This window comes from Hyperolius riggenbachi, chromosome 11, assembly GCF_040937935.1.
Source record: "Hyperolius riggenbachi isolate aHypRig1 chromosome 11, aHypRig1.pri, whole genome shotgun sequence".
Lineage (NCBI taxonomy): Eukaryota > Metazoa > Chordata > Amphibia > Anura > Hyperoliidae > Hyperolius > Hyperolius riggenbachi.
This window is the reverse complement of record NC_090656.1, coordinates 188019035-188042419: the sequence shown is the minus strand read 5'-3', so window position 1 is coordinate 188042419 and position 23385 is coordinate 188019035. Positions and strand designations below refer to the sequence as shown.

Genomic DNA, 23385 nt, shown 5'->3' with positions numbered 1-23385 from the left:
CACTGCTGCAAACCAGTTAAGGTCTGCTCCTTCCTGGAGCCCTTGACTGCAGTAGAGTCTGTTTCTACTTATTGGACCACCTGCTACCCCAGTGGTCCGATCCATACTGTTACATCAAACACTTACACGCTTCAGGTGCCCAGAGGTTAGCAATATATCTGTATTATCTGTGATTCTGCAGATCATCAATAATCAGGTATATATCTGTATTCTTGGTGATACTGCAGATCGCCAATAATCAGATTCTCTCTGCGTGCTGACACCCATCGTTACAATGGGGCAGCGGAAGGCATGCGTCTCTCACCTCCCCAGCTGCAGCGCTGTGAATCCTCCTGTCACTGCTCCTTCTAGTGCTGATTTCTATCTCCTCACAAGAGATGCTGGGCACCGCACTAGAGGGAGCTGTGACAGGAGGATTCACAGTCCGCAGACCAGAGTTTGACATGCATGCCATAGAGCAGCGTTGGCGAACCTATGGCACGCGTGCCAGACTCGGCACGCGTAGCCTAACATGCTGGCACGCAAACACTGCTTTATGAACTGGCTGCAGTGTCTACTAGACGCCGCCGCGCCAGTTCATAGCCCGCAGCCCCGCAGTCTCCCGGGAGGCAGAGCAGGGCTATGGGAAGATGGCGTCCGAAGCCCTGTACTGGAGACTATTTGTGTCTCCAGTACAGGGCTTCGGGCGCCATCTTCCCATCTTCTTCCATTGCGTGATTTTCTGCTGAAATGTTACCAACATTGCGTTATTTTCTGCTTAAATGTTGTCCACATTGCGTTTATTTTCTGCTTAAATGTTGTCCACATTGCGTTTATTTTCTGGTGTCTGGGGTAACTGTTGCTGCATTTATTATTTAATGGTCATAGTTGGCTATATTTTCTGCTATGGGGTTACGGCGGGTATACTAATAAATAGCATCACACAGTTTCTGCACACCCATGATGCGAATCCTCGTTTCACCACATCATGGCGGAAACACTGCTTTCTTATGCCTCGCTGTTACATCATTACATTAGCTCCGCCCATACAATGTCATGGCCACGCCCATTTTTCGGCACGACGCAACTCCCCCCCCCCCCTTCCCCCCTCATTAGCACTCGGTGATAAATAAGTCGATGTTAGGTCTCGCAGTTTGGGCACTCGGCCTCTGAAAGGTTAGCCATCACTGCCATAGAGCTTTCCTGGTCCTCGCTATGACACCTCATTCCAACGATATACCCGCATGAGCAAACCTGCACTTGTGCGTGCGCAGTGCGGATCTGCTCGTCTTTGGAAGGGGGGGGGGGGGGTTAGAGCAGAAGTGGCAGTGGATCAATGGCTCATATTGTTGCATGCATTGAACACTGTAACACTGCAGCTCATTCGATTTACCGGTATGCTGAAATCAATTGAAAATTGATGTCCAGTGTGTATATGTTAGGGATCGATTATTCTCTGAATCAATTCCTTTCAGAAGGGGCTCAATTGTTTTGCCACACTGGGTGGCAATCTGTAAGTGTATGGCCATTCTAAGGACCTGTACCCATTATGCCATTTTTTGTGTGTGTAAAGGGGTGAAATTTCAAATTCAGTGGTGTAACACCACGCATGTCAGCGCTTGACACACGCGTTAACTAGCAGCAGAGAACTGTCTGTGGCCACGCTCAGATGTGACTCATGGGGGGTAGCCTGTGCACCGCCGGGACTGAGTTCCAACTACAACCCGGCTGGCGCATGACAGCAGCTGACGGTGGCGGTGAATTCACTGACTTCAGTTGCCTGTAAGTGCCTTTATAGTGTCAAAGTAAATAGGGGGGATTACAGCTGCCCAGAATCCCCCCTCAGACCAGGGCTGGTGCAGTGTCTGGGGACAGGCAAAAGTTGAGACACCAGAATATCACAGCCCCACCCCCTTTCTTTCCCTGCTACAGTTGACTTTAGATGGGGCAGCTCTGGGGAGCTGTTAGGTATAGGGTCTCAGAGAAAAAAACACATATATCAGTAGCTAAATATTGGCTGTACTTACATTACATATGCATTTCACTGTCCACGTTTGGATTTCACAGAATTTTTATATAGTATTTGCAGAGAATGATGCTCCTGACAGCTCATGGCAGGTTCCATGTTTGTCTTTCTCCTATGAAGCCAATTGTGTCGTCATGTCCTCCCTGCTTCCTGATGATTTGACTCACAAAAAATATCTTAATGGTTCATGATCCGGACAACACTATTGTGCAGTGAATATTAATTAGCCATGTGGCTAGGAACAATAGTGGACTCATGCAGTATACTCTAACCGGAACATATGCTGTGATTTTTCAGTGCTGTGAGCTGGGCTGCATTACAAGCTGCTGTAATATGAGCCTGTAACTTCTCACTAGCAGCCGAGGGGAGGACCCAAGGTGGGAAGAAGCAGCCCCAGAATGCTTTGCAGTATGTTTTGCCTCTCGTACTTTTAAGAGCTTGGGAATAACAGTGTAACGATTGTGGAATTCTCTCCGTGATCAGCGCACAGGACGTGCGCTGACACTGCAGAAATCCTCCACAAGCATATAATTTGAGGGAACCCAGCAAAAGGTGCAATGCACCTGTTAAGGGAAATTCCTGTCGGCAGGTGGAGCTGTGGAGTGCAGAGGAACAGCTCCTCTGCCCTGCCACAGACGCAAGACAGGAATTGCACGAAGGGAAGGAACGCAGGGCAAGATAGCCCTGAAAGAGAGAGATCAAAGCGACAGAGGGTATGTGTGTTCACCAATCTAGTCGCCACCCTGCGACGATGAACACACAACCAGGAAGATAAAGTGAGAAGGCAATCGCCGGAGATGGTGGTTGCTAACAGCGACACAAGACCGAATAAGCACAGATGAGGAATGTATGTATGTCCACCAATCTAGCCGCCAACCTGCGACGGCGGACACACAACAGAGGAAACCAAGTGAGAACGCAATCGCAAGAGAAGCGATTGCGAAAGAGAATGAGCACAGGGACAGATTGTATGTGTGTGCACCAAACTAGTCGCCAACCTGCGACGATGCATACACAACAGCAGATATGAAGTAGGAACGCAATCGCGAGAGAGGTGACACAAGGCTACAGCAAGGCGGAGCATGAGAGTAGCAAAGGCACAGCAAATATACAATGAGAAGATAAGGAAAATAACAAACGCTAACTAAACGCGAACACCGCACTCATTCGCAACAGTGCACGCATTTATGCGCGGTCTCCGCGTGTTAAGCAGAACAGAGACAAGCACGCCTAACTAACCACCGACAGACAAACATGAAACAGAGGACGCGAGCGCTTGCTTAACGGTTACCTCACCGAGCCTCCAGCAAGCGTTCGTAGCAGACAAGACAGATACACGAAAACAGGAATAAGTGAGAGAGACGGATCCACAGCACTAGCGCAAGGCGAGTGCGATCCAGGCAAGACAGATTAGATGAGATAGCTGGTAGCAACCGCTGCTCCAGCTATACTCCAAGAACAAAGATCAGAACGACTTCCTGTCGACCACCGCTGGGACAGAACAATCGCAACAGACAAACAAAACAGATATGCAATCCTAACTGCACTAGGGAATCTGCCTAGTGCAGTCCCAGGAATTACTCTAAGCTAATCTTTAAACAATGAGCAAGGCTGACACTCCAGGAGTGTTTCACAGGACTAACCCTTATGACCAGCAAAGGTCTGTGATATCACATGGTATTTATAGTACAAACCTACAAAGGATGTGGCTAGGCAATTTGCATGACAAACGCATGCAAATTCCTCAGCAGCAGCAAGCTGCAGAACTGACAAAAGGTCTCTCTTCCAGAGACCTGCAGAATGCAGACCTGAACAGTGGTCAAAAAGCTGCCTGCCTGCGCAGGCAGCTGAGCGGATCATTACAAACAGCCTTGCTGTTCAGCACACATCAAAAGTAAGAGAGATTTTTAACTTCAGTATTGCCTTTTTGGCTTCCTTCTAAACTGTTTTAGCACAGGAGAATAGAGGTTTAAATTAGCTTTTGCAGCCTGACAGTTACTCTTTAACAGAGTCAGGTTAGGTATGAGCACAGCCATGTGCCCTGCTATGTGAATGCTTCACTTTCCCCTTCATTACCAATGTCGGTTGTCCTCATTATTATCTGTATCCAAACTGCTCCTGATAGATCCCGTTGTCGATCAGAAGCAGATTGGACATTTAGGAAATAATTGTCAGATCCTGTCAGTCAGACGGGAAATTGCATTATGTGTATCCAGCGTGATGTCCCACCATATTATTATACTGTATTGTGCGTGGCTGAGGGAGACCTTTCAGGAATCCATAACCCCCCCCTGAAAATCCTGGGTTTGCCCCTGAAGTAGCCTAAGCAGTCGCAGTGTAGTTCAATGGGCTATAGGCCATTACATTTTTTGGTAAGTAGTAGATACAACAGGCAATTAGCTACTCCATTCCAGTAAACTGAGCTGAGATCACTCTTTGAAGGCAATTACAGTAGTGGATCAGTACAGCAATAGATCACGACCAAATTTTGTTCTGATTGATTAGTTAAAATCGGAAATCTTTAAAATTGGAAAATAAAGAAGTGGCAATCTTTTAGCAAATCACTGCTTGTATATAAATAGGTCCCTGAGATTTAGTTTTAAAAAACAACAAAAAAAAATACAGCCATTACTGGACCTTTTAATGAGCCTATTCGACCAGCAGAGGGCAGTGTTCCAGTTTTGAGCTCAGCTTGTACAGCAGTTCGCAGTGAGATACTGCCTCCTCCTGGCATAAAAATAACTGTAATATTATTTTTTGAATAGTGAAAGTATGTTTCGGATGGATGTCTAACTTTTATTTTAGAATCACAGATCTAATGTACAACTAAAATACTAGCAGTTTAGATGTCTAAGAACATTTGAGAGATATCTCTACTTGGGCTCTGAACTGTAGATAGAGAAGAGAGAAGTTTCCCTAAACTCGTGACAAGGAAAAAAAAAAGTTTCCTTCCTGTTGAGGAGAGACTGTCACGGCTGTGCTGCAGTACAGAGGGTGAGTGATCGCAGGATTATATGGATAACCACACGCTGGCTGCACTCATTATAGAATTCAGTATAATCCATGGGACAGGAGGACATACCGACATGCTAGTTGCCGGGAGGGGGATGCCAGCCATGTATGTAGCAGCCAGGAGGTGTCATTACAAAGAACAGAGCTGTACAAGGAGGATATTATGTTACAGAGATTTGTGTATTGTTTGTACTGGCAATATTACACTGGATGCATTAGGATGAATTTTATTGTAGCTATCATTTTTGGATGATTTTTTTTTGTATAAGATAGAACAGAAAGATTTCCTGCCAACCTGGCTGAGACCTGAGTATAATTGCAGACATATACAAATGGCCGACCGAAACATTCCATCATTCCTTTTCTAGAAAAAGGTGTTGGGCTAACAGTAAAGCTGGGCAGCCACGCTCAGATGGATGAGGGAGAGGCGGCGACAAACGGTCGTTCCCTGATCCATCTGCAGACATCGGCACAAACGATCATTTAAACAATCCCAAAACCCTCCTGTGGAAGTTAAGGGGTGTCTGAACGATCAGTGGTTCAGTGATCCTTCATGATGGTTGTTCAATTCGAACAATTGTCGCTGGTGATTACACGTCGTTAAATTTAACACCTTTTCGTTAAACTATATAGCAAAAACGATCGTTTGCAGTGTAAAAATTGCATGAAAACTTGTGTTGCATGGACCTTTAGGCTATGTTTACAGTGGGGCATTGCAGTGCGATGTAACAGGCATTTTTTAAAACAAAATGTAACACACAGAATCACATCGCAGTTATAAGTCTCTGCGATAGTCAGAGTGCGGGCTGATGCAGTAATTTACAATGCAATGTTTCCCCTCCATTTTTTACAGGGAATACAACACATCTTCCACTGTGAACCTAGCCTAAAGGTGGCCACACACCACCACACAATTTTCATGCAATATGACTGTACAATTTTTATACAATCTTACCAACATCCATGTAGTATAACAGCACTTGGTGATTGATTGTACAGCCAGATTGCATGAAAATTGTATGGTGTGTGGCCACCTTAAAGAGAACCTGAGGTGGGTTCTAAGAATCCAATTAGCATACAGAGTCTGGGTCTGCATTTAATGCCCAGCCTCTGTTGCTATACTGTTTGCCCCAGTCTCCCCCCTGCGCTCTGCTGTACCCCCATAAATCAATCGCCGTGCTGGCGACATGCAGCATGTCGCCAGCCGGCTGTTTACATCTGAAGTGTCAGTCTCTTACGCTCCCCCGCCTCCGATATCGCCGCTCCCCGCCTGCGTCCCTTCCCTCCAATCAGCGGGGAGGGAAGGGACGCAGGTGAAGAGCAGCGCTATGGAGGAGGCGGGGGAGCGGCAGAGACTGACACTTCACATGTAAACAGCCGGCTGGTGACACGCTGCATGTCGCCAGCACGGCGATTGATTTATGGGGGTACAGCAGAGCGTAGGGGGGAGACTGAAGAACACAGTATAGAAACAGAGGCTGGGCATTATATGCAGACCCAGCCTCTGTATGCTAATTGGATTCTTAGAACCCACCTCGGATTCTCTTTAAAGGGATACTGTAGGGGGGTTGGGGGAAAATGAGCTGAACTTACCCGGGGCTTCTAATGGTCCCCCGCAGACATCCTGTGTTGGCGCAGCCAGTCACCGATGCTCTGGCCCCGCCTCCAGTTCACTTCTGGAATTTCTGACTTTAAAGTCTGAAAACCACTGCGCCTGCGTTTGCGTGTCCTTGCTCCCACTGATGTCATCAGGAGCGTACTGCCCAGGCACAGACCATACTGGGATTGTGCTATACACTCCTGGTGATGTCAGTGGGAGCAAGGACACGGCAACGCAGGCTCAGTGGTTTTCTGACTTTAAAGTCAGAAATTCCAGAAGTGAACCGGAGGCAGGGCCGGAGCATCGGTGAGCGGCTGCGCGGGCACAGGATGTCTGCGGGGGACCATTAGAAGCCCCGGGTAAGTTCAGCTCATTTTCCCCCGACCCCCCCCCCCCCCCCCCCCTACAGTATCCCTTTAAGGCTACAGTAGGACATTGCATTCACTTTAAAGCAAGAACACAAAATAATGGGATCCGTTATCCGTGCATTGCGCTGCATACAGTCAATGAAAAGTATGCTTCACTGTTAACGCAAACGTTTTGCGGTAACACACTGCATGCAGTGATGTCATCATCTTCTTCTGTATATTCCTTTCTTGTGACGTCATCTTCTTCTGTATACTTCTTACTTGTGGCATCATCTTCTTCTGAATACTTCTTCCGCGATCTTCTGTATACTTCTTTCTTGTCATATTTTCTGTTTATTCATTTCTTATGACATTATCTTCTTCTGTACACTTCCTTCTTATGACGTCATCTTCTTCTGTATACTTCTTAGTTTGTTCCCCCCCCCCCCAAACAAGTGTGGGGGGGGGGGCCTCCATGTTGAGCGTTCTCCTCTTAATGACACGATCAGTAAAGGCTGGCACTACGGGGAAGCAGCAAGGGAGAGAGGAGACTGCTCATCATGCAGGCGTCTGTGCTCAGATAACCATGGTGACCAGCACGGAACTTGGCCTTTTTTTAGGCATTGGCACTAGCTAGCTGCAAGAGGGATCCACAGCAGTTAATTCATTTCACTTGGTAGACATGGGGTTTAAAATAATTAAATGCATTAACCTAAAGTAAAGATGAATTGTAGTAAAAATAACATTATGAATAAAATTGCTTATTTTTTTTTTTACAAATTATATATATAAATTATTTAGTCAGTTTTTCACCATTGGAAAATCTTTCCTTACCCTTATTTTGACAATCTGATTTTATCAGAGATGGCAACATCTTTAGTCCTGTTGGGTGTTCTCTGCAGAATGTTTGGTTACTGAGAGTTCCAAAGCAAGTACAAATCATACCTGGTCTTCCTGAATGCTCTTGGGGGGAATTCTGCATAGCTAATCAGCCTAGGCTAAGCATCACTGGGAGGGCAGGACTACATTCAATATACAGCATTATATAGATATACAGTGTTTCTGATACTGAAACCAGGAATATTACTGTAAAAGTGTGTATCCTGAATCATTTAGTGCATTCTACTATATGTCACTACAGTGCCTCTTTAAAGAGGAACTGTAACGACAAAACGTCCCCTGGGGGGTACTCACCTCGGGTGGGGGAAGCCTCCGGATCCTAATGAGGCTTCCCACGCCGTCTGCCGTCCCTCGGGGGTCTCGCTGCAGCCCTCCGTGCAGCGATGACGTAATATTTACCTTCCTGGCTCCTGCGCAGGCGCTCTGACGGCTGTCGGCTCCGAAGTAGACGGAAATACCCGATCGCCGTCGGGTCTGCTCTACTGCGCAGGCGCAAGTTTCCGGCGCCTGCGCAGTAGAGCGGACCCGACGGAGATCGGGTATTTCCGTCTATTTCCGTGCCGAAAGCCGCCACAGCGCCCCCGCTGGAGCCAGCAAAGGTAAATATTGAAGCTACAGTCGGCTCTGTCGCCGGCTGTTCGGAGGGCTGCAGCAAGACCCCTGTGGGACAGAGGACGGCGTGGGAAGCCTCATTAGGATACGGAGGCTTCCCCCACCCGAGGTGAGTACCCCCAGGGGAGGTTTTTGTTGTTACAGAGTCTCTTTAACCTCCCTGACAGTAATGATTATTTCCAGATTTTATGGTCTAAAAGCGGTGCAATGCTTTTTACAAGCTTTTAGACCCTAAAAGCAAGAAAAAAAATCATACCGCAGTAAGATCTGCAGCAGCCCTGCCCAGACTCCCCTCCCTGGGATCCAGTGCTGCAATTCTTCCTCCGTCCTCTGGGTGGCACTGTATCCCTATAGTGAGATCGCTGTCTGTCATCATGACGACAATCAGCAATCTCACCCGAAAAATCCAGAGCCACCGAGTACCTGAAGAAGAATGGCTGCCAGCGCCTGGATCCAGAAGGAGGTGAGTTGGAAACACCGCTGCTGTGTCTCTGCATACCTCCTGGCGGCTACCCCGAATCAGGCTCTGGATTATCTTTTCCAGCTTCTTTTTCCAACCCAGAGCCTGACTCGGGGTTACCGCCAAGGAGGTTAATAAATCTGCATTTGTTCTGATTGTTTTAAATGGAATGTAAAAAGTGACTCTAATTTATTTTACTCTATCACTAACATTTATTTTGCTTTACAGCAGAATACTGAAAAGAGAGTCTCAAATATGGAAGAAGCCCCCTGGATTTTCTCCAGCAGATCACTACCCTCAGACCCTAGTCTCCTGGCAACAGTAACTAATGGGTATCTTGGGACGAGGGTGTATGGGGATGTCCTGCATGTGAATGGGATATACAATGGGTGTGTAGGTGACTGTCATCGCGTGAGTGTCCCCAGCCCCCTCAATGTACAGCTTGCTGTAAGCGAAGAGGGTGTGGATGAGAGTTTTTCTCTAAACATCAAAACAGGTAATGTACGCCAAATTCATCCAGATAATCAAATTAATACTTGTTTTTTTTACCTCTTGGGCTGTGTGGTGGATAAATCTTAAAGGACACCTGTAACAAGAGGAATATGAAGGCTGCCATATTTATTTTATTTTTAAGCAACACCAGTGGACTGGCTGTCCTGTTGATCCTCTGCCTCTAATACTTTTAGCTACAGACCCTGAACAAGCATGGAGCAGATCAGGTGTTTCTGACATTTTTGTCAGATCTGACAAGATTAGCTGCATGCTGGTTTCTGACACTACTGCTGCCAAATCAGCATCATCAGATCAGTTCAGCAGGGATGCCAGGCAACTGGTATTGTTTAGAAGGAAATTAATATGGAAGTGTAACAAACATAGGAGAGGCAGCTGCGGTGAACAGCGCTACCACCGCAGCTGCCTCCATCTCCCTGCCTAGTGATCTATCCGTGCCTTGGGCGTCTAGCACGCCGAGGACGGGTCTGTCAGCCGCACATAGGGTCGCATTGTCGCGGGCGACAGGACCTTTATGCGGGGAGGAGGCGCGTCAGCTGACTGGCCGGTCGGCTGACGTCAGAGGAGCCGATCGCCGCTCCTCATTGGCTGATGGGAGTGGGTGTACCTGAAGGGTCTCCTCTGCTTCTTAAGCCTTGCTGAACCACTCGCAACTTGTCTGCTGTTGCGAATACTTCGTGTTAGCGCTCAGACCTTTTGATAGCTTAATTATTTAGCGTTGAAAGACTATATTATCTGTGTATGATTCTGGCTCGTTCTGACTACTCTTCCACTCAGTGATTCTGTACTTCTGCCCATCTGATCTTCCTGCCGACTCTGCCTGTTAAACCTCCTTGCCTTTGCCTTCCGATTTTGTACTGTATCTGTCTGTCTGTTGCCAACTCGATTAGTCTGAGCACTCTACTCTCACCAGAGGGCCCTTGACTCTGGTGAGGGGCTCTGTACTGTTAGTACCCACCAGCTCCTCTGGTGAGGTATAGCTAAATCTATCAGTACTACTGTTGCACCAATCACTATACTTGCTATTAGCTAACACTTCAGTTGCCTGCTATACTTGCATTATTGGTGATTCTGCAGATCACCACATAATCAGGTATAGTGTCTGGATTATTGGTGATACTGCAGATCACCTAATAACCAGACATCTGTTATTTGCTGACACCAATCTTTACAGGAAGCCTCCATATTCTTTTCACTTCAGTTTCCTTTAACTTTGCCCCTTCTTGTCTATTGCAGTATGTTTCATTAAAAAAAAATATATATTATTATTTTAAAATTAGCTATGAAAGGAACCTTTCTTTTTTTTCTTTTTTTGTAATTTAAGTTATAATTTTTCTGCAGTTTTGTGTTGGAGGAACCTTTCTTTTTTTGTAATTTTACTGTTTTCATTTCAACTTACAGCCAGTTGAATTTCTGCCAGTAAGCTCAAACTCTAACCATGGCAAGGGATGTCTATTTGCAGTACAGACTGCCCAAAAACTTGCATCTTGACAGACAAATAATAAGCTATACAGAGCTGTGACCCTTATTTCACTCGCTTTACACCTGTCACAATTGAGTGATTGGCAACAGATTTGTGTTTTATAATCTAATTTTCCTTGCAATGTACAGTACAGTGAACTAAAGGGATTGCATTTTCTCCTTAAAAATGGGATTTCCTGAAGCCTTGGACATACTATTTTACGCTGAACTAGAGAGCTGTGGTGGAGGGGGGAGAGGACTGGGGAGGGGGGGGGGGGGGGATGGCAAAACTGGGGAGGGGCCCATAAAATTATTTTTATCTTTTCTGTTTCTTCTTCTTTTAAAATTTCTTTTACAAATTAAGTTTCTGTTTCCTCTTCTGTTTATTTTTCATGCTGTCTATTACGATCAATGCTACAAAATTAGGATATTGTTTAAATAATACCACCCACAACTTCTGGTCTGCACATGCCCTTCTTCTTTTTTCCCCTAGAACCACCTCCTCCCATTCACATATACAGATTTCTCACGTGACTCTTCCCTCCTCTGGCATTCCCTTCCAAACACACCTGTCACTCTCCAAACCTTGCATAGTTCAAGCCCACTATTACAGATTGGGCCTGATGCAGTTGTCAGACTTGCATGTGTTAAATGCTGGAGAGTCCGCTAATCAGGCACAGTGTTCTCCCCAGATTTTTTTCCCAGCCAGGTGGTATGACAAAGTAGCCGGGTGGGGCGCGATGGGGGAATGCATGGCCGGCACAACTCTACTAACAGCATGGGAAAAAGATGAGGAGGTGAGCTAATGTCAGCCGGGTGCTTACCAAAATTAGCCGGGTGGAGCACCCGGCTAAAAGAGCCTGGGGAGAACACTGATGGCAGCACTTTATCGCCCAGCGAGTTCTTTACACCCAATCCTATTGTACTTAAAGAGAATCTGTACTCTAAAATTCTTACAATAAAAATCATACCATACTATTCATTATGTTCTCCTGGGCCCCTCTGTGCTGTTTCTGCCTCTCCCTGCTGCAATCCTGGCTTGTAATTGCCATTTTTATCCAGTGTTTACAAACAAAAGACATAGCTAAGAGTAGCTCAGTGTGTGAGTCATACAGAGTGTGCAGGGGGCCTGGAGAGGGTGTGTATAGCTTCTATCCAATCACAAGCAGCACAGCACATTCCAGCCTGACTGCCTCAGCCCGACAGAGCCGACAGAGGAGAGAAGATTAGCTCATATAACAGAGATAATGCAGCCACTGTGCAAATAGGAAAGGCTGCAGTTAGACAGACCACATTAGAACAGGTATAGGAACTTATGGAATAGAAGAACTAAGGCTGAACATGTTGTTACAGAGTCTCTTCAAACACTATACCTATTGAAAAATTATCTCCTAGGAGAAAATCCAGGAGAAAAAGCGAATTGTAAATGGACCCTGAGCAGGTTTTAAAATCACAATTTGAGCTTACCTGGGGCTTCCTCCAGCCCTCTGTAGGCCGTGAGGTCCCCCGGCATCCTCCTGGCTCCTCTCCTGGTCCCGCAGGCGGCGCAGCGTTAATTGGCGACTTCCGCCTGAGGTCGCCAGTACGAGTGACCACCGCGCACGTTATGCGTCATCACGCTGGCCGATACGCGTCATCACAGCGGCCGGCGTGAGAGTCCTGCGCATGTGCGGTTCTCTAACTCTGAACGCCCCAGGTAAGTTCTAATTGTGATTTTAAAACCTGCTCAGGGTTCCTGATAATAAGCCACCAGCCAGCAAGAAATATTTAGAATAATATCGACACTTACTTTTCAGTACTCTTTGGCCATTGTTTCAGACAAGCACACATTGTAATCTAGGTCCTTCCACTTTTAGCTTCTGGCCAAGCTGTTCTCCTGAACATAATCTGATCAGGGATGCAGCTACGCCCAGGCAAACCAAGCAGCAGCTTGGGGCCTCACCCACAGCAGGAGCCTCCCAGGCTACCAGAGCCACCCTGCATGTGACTTGTACGGCTGCCGCTGCCTCCACGTCACGCACACACAGAGCTCAGATCAGTGGCAACATAAACGGGGGAGAGCAGTGCAGTGACCACGGAGTACACTTCAGATGCGGAAGTGAGGTCATTGCTCATTTGGTTACTGTGCGCTGCTTTCCTCTCTTCAGGTCTGCAGGTGTGTGAGTGTTGGGGATAGGGAGGCAGCAGGAAGCTACATACTCCCACAGACACCAAAGCGCCATATAAGGGGAGGACACCTTTGGCTACCTATACTGGAGGAGGGAACACTTTGTGCACCTTTGGCTAACTACCTATACTGAATGGTTACCTTTTTAATGGGGGGTGCACGTTTGGCTACCTATTGTTATGGGAGAAGGGGCCTAGACTTGGGGGGGCATGAATGATGTGCCGCTTCTGACAAAACAGTCCTGATTGAAGACTTTATATATTGGCCCTCCTCTAGTTTCCTCCCTATTCCTTTAAATTGTAAACTCGCAGTAGCAGCACTTTCTCCCTCTTGGGTCCTGTAAGTTTCTGTACATTTTGTTAACCACTATATGTCACTATAAGTAATTATATTGTCACTTCGGCCTGGTGCACACCGAGTGGTTTTGGTAGCGTTTACAGATCCGCTTGTGGGTGCGGATCCGCTTGGGTAATGTATTTCAATGGTCTGGTGCACACCAGAGCGCTAGGCGTTTTGCAGAAACGCATATTCCCTTGGCTGCAGCATTTTTTGGATTTCGGATTTTTGGATTTCGGAGGCGATTCTGCCTCCAATGTTAAGTATACAGTAGTGGTTGTGTGACTGCACACTCCCTTAATGATTCAAAGTCGACGTGCCTGGCCAACGATCCGGCAGCACTCCGGATCAATCAGCAATACAAGGAACAAGAGGCCGGCACCATCAATATCTTCTGCTCTTTTTTATTGCATTAAAAAGTATGCATATGTTCCAGCAAACGTAGTGCAACGTTTCAAGGCTACACGCCTCTTTATCAAGCTTAGCTGGGTATGACAATAACATCACAAACATACCTGACCTTTATACTAAACATGGGTGGTAGCAGCCAATAAATTTGAAATACACTTACACCAATCAGAATAGTCCTAAAATCGCGGACCTGATGGGAAACACCATTGCTGCTAGCCTGATAGGACATAGTGTCCAAGAACCTCCCATCTCGTGTGTCCCTCCTGGCCAACGGCTCGAGACCTCCTTGGTCCGCCTCTTAACGCACGGGCACCACCTCCAATGTTAAGTATAGGAAAAACGCAAAACGCTTGATAAAACGCCAGATCAGAGCGATTTTCCAGGCGTTTTTGTTACAGCAGCTGTTCAGTAACAGCTTTACTGCAACAATATCTGTAATCTGCTACACAAAAAAACGCTACACAAAATGCTAGCTTAAACACTTCATATTAATAAGAAAAAACGCTTCAAAAATGGCTAGCGTTTTGCGGATCTGCTAGCGGTTTTTGGTGTGCACTAGGCCTCCTTCTGTATTATAAACCAATGTCTGTATTCGCGCCTGGGTTTGTTTTCTCACTCTGTACAGGGTCACAGAAGAGGAAGGCGCTATATAATCATTGATAACTTGTCCCTTCGTGGATTTTCTGCTTCTTTGCTTTTCTTTACAACAGAACACCCAAGCAGCTCCGGGTGACCCAAAACCTCTAGGAAAGTTCTGTATAGGGGTCTAAAAGAGACCGAAAAGCCCTCCTACTAAAACACAATACATTGTGGGAGGCCACAGATGCTCGCTTGAAGCTGAATTATTGCAAATACCTTCTGTTTAAGAAGGAAGGTTACACTGAGCTTTCTATTCCTTTACATGATATTTCTCCTGATTTTTCAGGTACATTCACTCATGCCGTACAGTGCTCTTCCTTTACTGCCACCCAGCAGATCTTTGCTCATCGTTCTCACAAGCATCTCCTGGTAAACATCATAACCCTGAAGAATGTAGGCGCCTCCAGTCCTGTAACTGTCAGTCTAAAAACTCAGTTCCAGCCAGTGAGTGAAGATCTGGATCTCCAAATAGGCCCGGACTACTGGGATGCACAGTAAGCATGACATGGTTTATTTTATGGAGCTCGGGTCACATCCTGCAGATTTTATTGTTTTAGCTCAGTGACCAGCAATGTTCCTACTGACTACACAGGTCCCACACACAGCACACACACACATGCTCTCCTTGCGTTTTGATTCAGGGAGCCAACTGCCAATGTGGAGTGGGAAGGAATTATTTTTGCTTTTAAGGCATATTAGCCCAGAGTAAGGTTTTCTTGCCTTACTCTGGATTAACTGAGATAAGTGAGGTTGCAGCAGGACAGTGTTGTTCCAAACAATGTAACCATATTTACATCTCATTGACCATCTCTTATGTTGAGCTTGGGAAATCCAAAGTATATTACCTCTATAAATCAAAGCAGATGTAATATATATTTTGTTTTACTTTGTTTAGGTACATCTATGGGAGCACACTGGTCCCTGAGGTTGGGTTCTGCCCTCTGCAGTCTGTCCACATGATCTACACTCCAGTGCCCCCATCATTGTCCTTGTCTTCTGAGAAGGAGAAGTCTTGGGTGTTCCTCACAGCAGTGGCAGAAGGAGAACAGGATGTGAAAGAGAAATATTCTGAGGGTCTTGCCTTGGTTGAAGAGAATAGCCTTTATTCCTCACATGAAGATGCATGGAGGGAGTTATGGGAAGGGAGCTGGATAGAAGTAGAAGGCTCTTTGGCTCTCAAACAAGCTGTGTATGGATGTCTTTATTATCTTCTGAGTGCTCTACCGCCTCAGGGCTCTGATGAAGAATTCAATGGAATAAGTCCTGGAGGTCTTTCTAATGGTCAAAGAAATGAAGATTACTGGGGACATGTTTTCTGGGATCAGGTATGCTTAGTTGTGTCATGGGCTGAGCCTTCATGCTTTTCAGAATACCCCTCCATTAATAGCCTTTACGAATCGGCCGTTATTGTCCCTGAACCTTTAGCTGTTAATGGGCAGCTCCTATATGCTTGGAAGGCTGGGAGGTGCTTGTCTTCTCTTAACACAACTCATTTTCATCCTCATAAATATAGGAATCTATTGAGTTTATGAGGCTAGAGCTGAATGCCTCAAAGCCAAGCAGAGAAATTACAATAGAAATAAGTTGATAAGTGTAATGATCGGTGTAACACAGAGAGAATCTGATTATTGGTGATCTGCAGTATCACCAAAAATGCAGATATATACTTGATTATTGATGATCTGCAGTATCACCGATAATCAGATATATCACTAACCTCTGGATACCTGAGTAATATGAGTGTTTGGTGCAACAGTAATACTTTGAGGAGAATACCTGGGGAACAGGTATCAGGGCCGTAGGCAATACTGTCCTGGAGAACAAGTACCTTCCAGTAACCTGGGACTCTCCCGCAGGGAGGAGCCAGGCTACGGGTAGGAAGGACCAGAGCGCGAGTGACACCAAAGGCAGGATGTCACTGACTGATCTGTGAACTATCTCTTAACTGAGAAGATAGTTCTCGAGGTCGGGCAAGCCAGGTCGGCAATACACGGACAGACAAAGTACAAAGACAGGAGACTGATTCGGTAATCCTAAGGCACGCAGGGTTTGGCAACAGAGTATCAGATATAGCGAGGTACCGAATCAGTGATCAGAAGAGTGGTCAGGAAAGCAGAAAGTCATAACAGATAATAAACAATGCCTAGTCTTGGGTGTGAACTCCGTGATCATCAACACCCTGGAACTAGTCTGATATATAACAGAATGGTAACACAAGTCCCTAGACTTGGGTGTGAGGTCCTTGATCATCAACACCCTGGAACTAGTCTGAAGTATAACAGAATGGTAATACAGATCCCTAAACTTGGGTGTGAGGTCCTTGACCATCAACACCCTGGAACTAGTCTGAAGTATAACAGAATGGTAATACAGATCCCTAAACTTGGGTGTGAGGTCCTTGATCATCAACACCCTGGAACTAGTCTGAAGTACAACAGAATGGTAATACAGATCCCTAAACTTGGGTGTGAGGTCCTTGATCATCAACACCCTGGAACTAGTCTGAAGTATAACAGAATGGTAATACAGATCCCTAGACTTGGATGTGAGGTCCTTGATCATCAACACCCTGGGACTAGTCTGAAGAATAACAGAATAACAACACAGATTCTGACAAAAAGGTCTAAGTGCTTCCACGTAGTGATCACAACGGCAGACAACCAGTGAATGACCAGCACCCAGTATATATAGTACAGCGCTATCCAGCGCCTCCCCTAAGTGCTGGACCAATGGGAACTGGTTGCAACGTCAGCTGACCGGCTTGGTCAGCTGACTCCCTTCTGGCTGTCATAAAAGTTCTGCCTCTCAGCGCGCGCGTCCTTCTGAACCTGTGTGGACTATCAGTCCCAGCCACACCAGACATGTGTTGTGAACCACCCGCCGCGCTGGACGCGGAACCAGCCGCACCGCTATCAAAGCATGCGGCGGTTTCTCCGCGTCTAGCCATACTATCAGATGTAGGCCCACGCTTGCAAAGCGCCGCGTTGGATGCGGAATCAGCCGCCTTGTTCTGAGCACACGCGGCGGCTTTTCCGCGTTTTCTCACAATAAGTGATTATAAAGAGTGTAATATGGTAGTGAATAGAATTCCTGTTTTATGGACCACATTTATTCCCCCAAATCCAATTCATCTCTGCTCTTTGGGTGCCACAAGTGGTTGGGTGCTTCAATTAAGTGCACTTACACACAAAATCGGAAGAACAATAGATTACAAACCACACATCCCAGCATTCCTTCTTTATCCCAGAACATATATCTTCTACCTTAGGACATAGACTTGTGGGGGGAAAGGCAGGAAAGGAGACTGCTCACAATTCCTACACACATTAGCGGTGCTTGGCCATACCTCCACAAGGCAGCAATTGATTATGATTGGCCCTTCTGGCAATATGTACAATATGTGGTTCTGTTTACAGATTTCTATTTTTTATCTTAAGTAACAAAGTAATGACTCTCTGCATTGCATTCAGGACACTTGGATGTACCCGAATATTCTGCTTTTTCACCCAGAGATGGCCCGACTTATTCTTAAATATCGGATTCGGACCCTCAGAGGAGCAATGCTGAATGCTGAATGGCAAGGATATAAAGTGAGTACTGGAAATGGTAAGACTTGCATTAAATATGTAAAGGAATCTAAAGTGAAAATAAACGTATGAGATAATTAATTGTATGTGTAGTACAGCTAAGAAATAGAACATTAGGAGCACAGATACGAGTCTCCTATTTTTTCCAGTCCAGGAAGAGTCAAGAAACTTCAGTTGTTATCTGTGCAAAAGACCCAACTTTTCTGAAGCACTTATGCATCAAAAAACAGTGAGAGGCATCTTCAGATAAGGTTTTACTGCAAGGGAGTTCAGAGGGTCATTATTTGTGCTTTGCTTCATAGTTTAAAATCCAGAGAGTGGTTTGTATTTGCAGATGTGATAGACTGATACAATGTTATTAAAAAAAAAAGCTATGTAACTGAAAATAAAAATAAGAGACTTTTCTTTGCTGCTAATGTTCTATTAATGATCCATACTACACATACAATTCATTATATCATAAGTTTTTTTCGCTTCAGTGTCATTTTAAGAGTCAGCTGCACCTTAGCAGCTACACTAGCTGAATTACTGCCAGTGAGGCATTAATAACCAGGGCAGTTTCTATGCGAAATTGCACCCAGGGCAAGGGTATAAAAATTGCACTCCCCCCGGTGGATCCAGGTATAGGTGCCTACAGTATAGGTAGCCAGGTATAGGTCCCCCCAGTATAGGTAGCCAGGCATAGGTGCCCCGGTATAGGTAGCCAGTATAGTTGCCCTGAGTATAGGTTAGATAGGCAGGTGCCCCCGGTATAGGTTAGATAGGCAGGTGCCCACATTATATGTTAAGTAGGTGCCCACAGTATACGTTAGATAGGTAGGTGCCCCCAGTATAAGTTAGGTAGGTGCCCCCAGTATAGGCTAGATAGGTAGCAGCCCCCAGTATATGTTCGATATGTAGGTGCCCACAGTATAGGCTAGATAGGAGCCTTCAGTATATGTTAGAAAGGTTGGTGCCCCATTATAGGTTAGGTAGGTAGGTGCCCCCAGTATAGGTTAAACAGGAGGCCCCAGTATATGCTAGATAGGTAGGTGCCCCAGTATAGGTTAAATAGGTTGGTGCCCCTCCCCCCACATTGAAGGGGAGAGCCGCGACCTTTGCGTAGTCGCGTACACACACCCTACTTCCTGTTTAGCAGGAAGTAGAGCGTGTATCAGTGACTATGCAGAGGAGACCAGCGGCAAGTGATCGGTGATTGGAACGCAGGGAGGTGAGTTGCTCAGTAGGTGGCTTCCCTGCGCTTACTCTGCAGCAGAGTGGGGAGCACAGAGGGCGGTCCCAGAGAGAGGAAGGGAGGGAGAGGTCGGGCCACGCTCCCTGTGGCTGAGTCCCAGTGAGGCCGTGGCTTCCCCCTCCCTCAGCGCTCAGGGTGGTCGCACGGATTGCACGCCCCTAGAAACGGGGCAGTCGATAATGACATCACATTATTGATTTTGCTGCTTTATTTGCAATCCAAAAGAAAGTGAATATAGTTTTATTTAAAACGTAGGGTGCCAAGTTCGCCTGGGAAAGCGCTGTGACCGGATGTGAAGTCTGCCCTGCAAAAATCTATGGAGATGAAGAAATTCACATTAATGGAGATGTTGTGATGGCGTTTAAACAGTACTATGAAATGACAAAGGTAGGTAATCAATAATATCTATAGAGAAATGTTATTTTAACCACTTCGCATTTCTGGGTTTTTTAGATTCCTGACAATTGTGGCATTTCAGCTGTGTTGCTATTAATACAGCAATAATTTTTTTTTATTATTATTTATGCCATCACAGGGATATATATAGTTTCATTTTTCACCCTTCCTAATTTTCACATCACAAGTACCATGGTTATAAAACCCCTTTACATACATGGCATACAGTATATTATTTTGTTTGTCTTGGTGAAAATTATACCATATAAGCTACATTTTATCACTAGTTGGGCAAGGAGTGGCTCATCATCCCAGCCTGTGCGTCTGTAGCGATTTGATGCGATCACTAGAGTGTACAAATAGTTTCTATTGCTAGACTATCGGAATCCAGCCTGGCTACATTGTGACTGGCTGGACCGAGGCTCAAAAGGTTGAACATTATGGAAACATGTCTTTTTTTCAACCTCAATAATTATGTAACATGAGAGTAATCTTGTCTTATTTCTGTGACTGGAATTAAGGTGCTTGCGCACATTAGATAAAAGTTGGCCAAGAACGGTTGCTTTGACCAGTGCCGGTTCCAGACTTTTTGCCGCTTGAGGCAGACTTGTGAGATGTTGCCGCCGCCCCTCCCCCCATTTACAGTACAGTGGGCGGCATTGCAGGACGTGACAAGAATGGAACGCACGCTGGAACGCGGAAGAGGTGAGTCATCCCCACCCGTAAGGATCTCACATATCAGACCCTTAAGCGACTCAGGGATGTGCTCACTAGATAGGTGAACATCAGTCCAGGCCAGTGCCAGGCCGCCCATAAGGCAGGGTGAGGTGGGTTCCTCAGGCAGCAAAGTCGGGGGGGGGGGGAGGGGCAGCACCCGTCTGGCCGTGGGGGGGGGGGGGGGGGGGGCGAGCAGAGCTAGAGGGGGTAGCAGGCAGGAAGGGGGTATTAGGCACAGTGGACTCCTCACCTGGGTCCCCCGATCTGCGCTCCCCCTCCAGCTATTAAGCGCAGCAACGTAGTATGAAACCCAAAGCTGTGGGCTCAACGGCCTTGTGCACTACAAGCCTGAATCAGAGGTACGAGGTTATTAAAACAGCTTTTGTTTATGGTGGGGGGCACCTTGTTTTTGTTAACTGCTTTCGGAACGTCGCACTTGAGGCTGCCTAAGCCTTATGCAGCATAGTTTTAACACTGGCGGCTCCAGAGCATGGGCTGCAATAGCACGTTCCCTCCAGCACAGAGGACAGCGCAGTTCCATGCATTGGTTAGGAGCTGTTTTCATTGGCTCCTGACTGCCTGATCACTGTGAGCCAATCACAGTGATCAGGAAGTGGAAAGGTAAAGTAAAAAAAAAGGCTCTGGTCCTTAACCCCCCTGGCGGTAAGCACGGGCTATGCCGCCGGGAGGCACCGCTCAGGCCCTGCTGGGCCGATTTGCATAATTTTTTTTTGGTACACGCAGCTAGCACTTTGCTAGCTGCGTGTAGCATCCGATCGCCGCCGATCCGCCGCTATTCGTCGCGCTGCGCCCCCCCTTACCCCCCCCCGACCCCGTGCGCTGCCTGGCTAATCAGTGCCAGGCAGCGCTGTGGGGTGGATGGGAGTCCCCTTTGACGTCATGACGTCGATGACGTCTGTGACGTCATCCCGCCCGTCGCCATGGCGACGGGGGAAGCCCTCCAGGAGATCCCGTTCTTTGAACGGGGATCTCCTGATCTCCGATCGCCGGCGGCGATCGGAGGGGCTGGGGGGATGCCGCTGAGCAGCGGCTATCATGTAGCGAGACTTCGTCTCGCTACATGGAAATTTTTTTTTTTTTTAAAAAACACTACTTTGCTGCCCCCTGGCGGATTTTTTTAAACCGCCAGGAGGGTTAAGGTGCACCTGAACTCTTGCACAGGACAGAAGGAAAACCGAGAAATGCACATGTATTTAGAGAGTTTAGCCTGTCTAATTCCCCCTTATCTCTGTTTAATCACAAGTGTAATTTGATCTCTCAGCTGTGTCAGCTCAGGAATCTCTGCTGCCTTGGCAGAGCAGCTAATTTCTAAACACAGCATTTTAGACCTATGTGCTTCCATGAAAGCAGGAAGTATCAGCTGTAACAAATAAATGTTTTTTCTTTAAAGGTTATTATGCTGTTGCTTATATTTTGAAGTAGAGAGGAAGTTCCGAGTTCAGGTCTGCTTTATAGGGACCAGAGCCTTTGGTCCCTAATCTTTTAATTAACTTTTTAAGCAATTCAAAAACAAGGAAGAATAAAAAAATTAAAAGTTACAGAATATACTTCCATTCAAGCAAATAAGAAACACAATAACACTAGACCTGATCGCTGAGTACCAGTGTACATTAAAACGCATAGCGCCTCAGTCCTCCCCTTTGTCCCAAATATGTTCCAGTATTGCTGAGAGGTACTGAAGCCAATGTCAGAGGCTTGTGTTCCATATCACTCTAATCAGTGGCTGCTGGTGATGCTTACAGTATATATTAGAGTCTATGGACAGTGTGTGTTTTCTTCTGTTTCAGGATTTGGACCTTTTTGCTTCAGGTGGGGGCTGGGACGTGGTGAGCGCAGTCGCCGATTATTGGTGTAGTCGGGTTGTGTGGAGTGAAGAGGAACAATGCTACCATATCAAAGGTAGAGCAGCCCGAACTGAGTGATAAAACATTCTCATACACCAGCAGTTATGTAACCACTAGCTTACTAGGTGGTCATATATCCGGTGATTTGGGGCTGATCGAACAAGAGACAGCTCTCTCTCTCATCAAATGTGATCTAGGAGAGATTTGTTGCCCCCCTCCATACACCACAGGCTGATTTACGATCGATCTCAGCATGACATTTTTCTGGAATCGGCCATGACAGCATACTCGGCCCTATGCCCCCAAATGTTTTATGTGCTCCTCGGTGCTGGTGCATAAAGATACTTTACTTGTCTACTGTACTTCCGCATTGGCGAGGTCGCCGGCATTATAGCACGTGGGGCATATGTATGATGTCCAACACGCGCCCCACGTGCTGTGTGCTGGTAGTCACGTGGGACCCGAATGCAGAAGTACAGCGCAGACAGTCGGAAGACCCTAGCGGGTGGCGTGACAGGTAAAGTATTTTCATGCATGGGCACCGGGGAGCACATATAACATTTTGTTGCTAATGATATCGCACGCCATTACAGCCACGCAGCTGATCGACCACATCGAGATTTCCCAGCATGCCCAACCGATACATTCGGAAAAATGGGTTCAATCGTCGATCAGGCATGCGTGTGGCGGTACCGATTTTAATCCCATTTGATAATAATTATCGAATTGGATAGTGGATCGGCCGCCAAACGCTATTAACGGGGTAAACCAACACTTTCATAGTGACTTGTATCTCTGCTTTGCCACAGGTGTGATGCCTCCAGATGAATATCATGATGGTGTTGATAACTCCGCCTACACAAACGCTCTCGCACAGATCAGGTAATGCTCACCATTTCTTGCCGTCTTTCCTGAAATAGCTGTATTTAGTAAGAGAATTCAAAGACACTGTGCATATTGCAATGCATTGTGTATAAAGGTAAAAATATTGTCACCGAAACAGCAATGCAAATCCTCTACTTATACCTAGGGCCAGATTTACCATAAGGCACTGTAGGCACGTGCCTACAGGCGCTTAGTGGTGAAAAGGCAGCTCACTTCCCTCCTCAAGTGCCCCCTCCCTTCT

At 46.4% G+C, this 23385-nt stretch overlaps 1 protein-coding gene across 3 annotated transcripts in view; it reads left to right on the top strand.

Annotated features, from left to right (window-relative positions):
- Positions 1–4718: 4718 nt before the first annotated feature.
- Positions 4719–23385, top strand: part of PGGHG (protein-glucosylgalactosylhydroxylysine glucosidase) — a 45128-nt gene continuing 26461 nt past the window's right edge. Inside the window, exons 1-8 of one of the 3 annotated variants that reach the window (XM_068261040.1) lie at positions 4719–4999; positions 9168–9432; positions 14747–14954; positions 15356–15785; positions 17931–18050; positions 19537–19668; positions 22203–22314; positions 23069–23141. In XM_068261040.1, coding sequence (XP_068117141.1) covers positions 9192–9432; positions 14747–14954; positions 15356–15785; positions 17931–18050; positions 19537–19668; positions 22203–22314; positions 23069–23141 — 1316 coding nt within the window. In that variant the 5' untranslated portion in view covers positions 4719–4999; positions 9168–9191. The other 2 variants (XM_068261039.1, XM_068261041.1) reach the window with 2 other exon arrangements.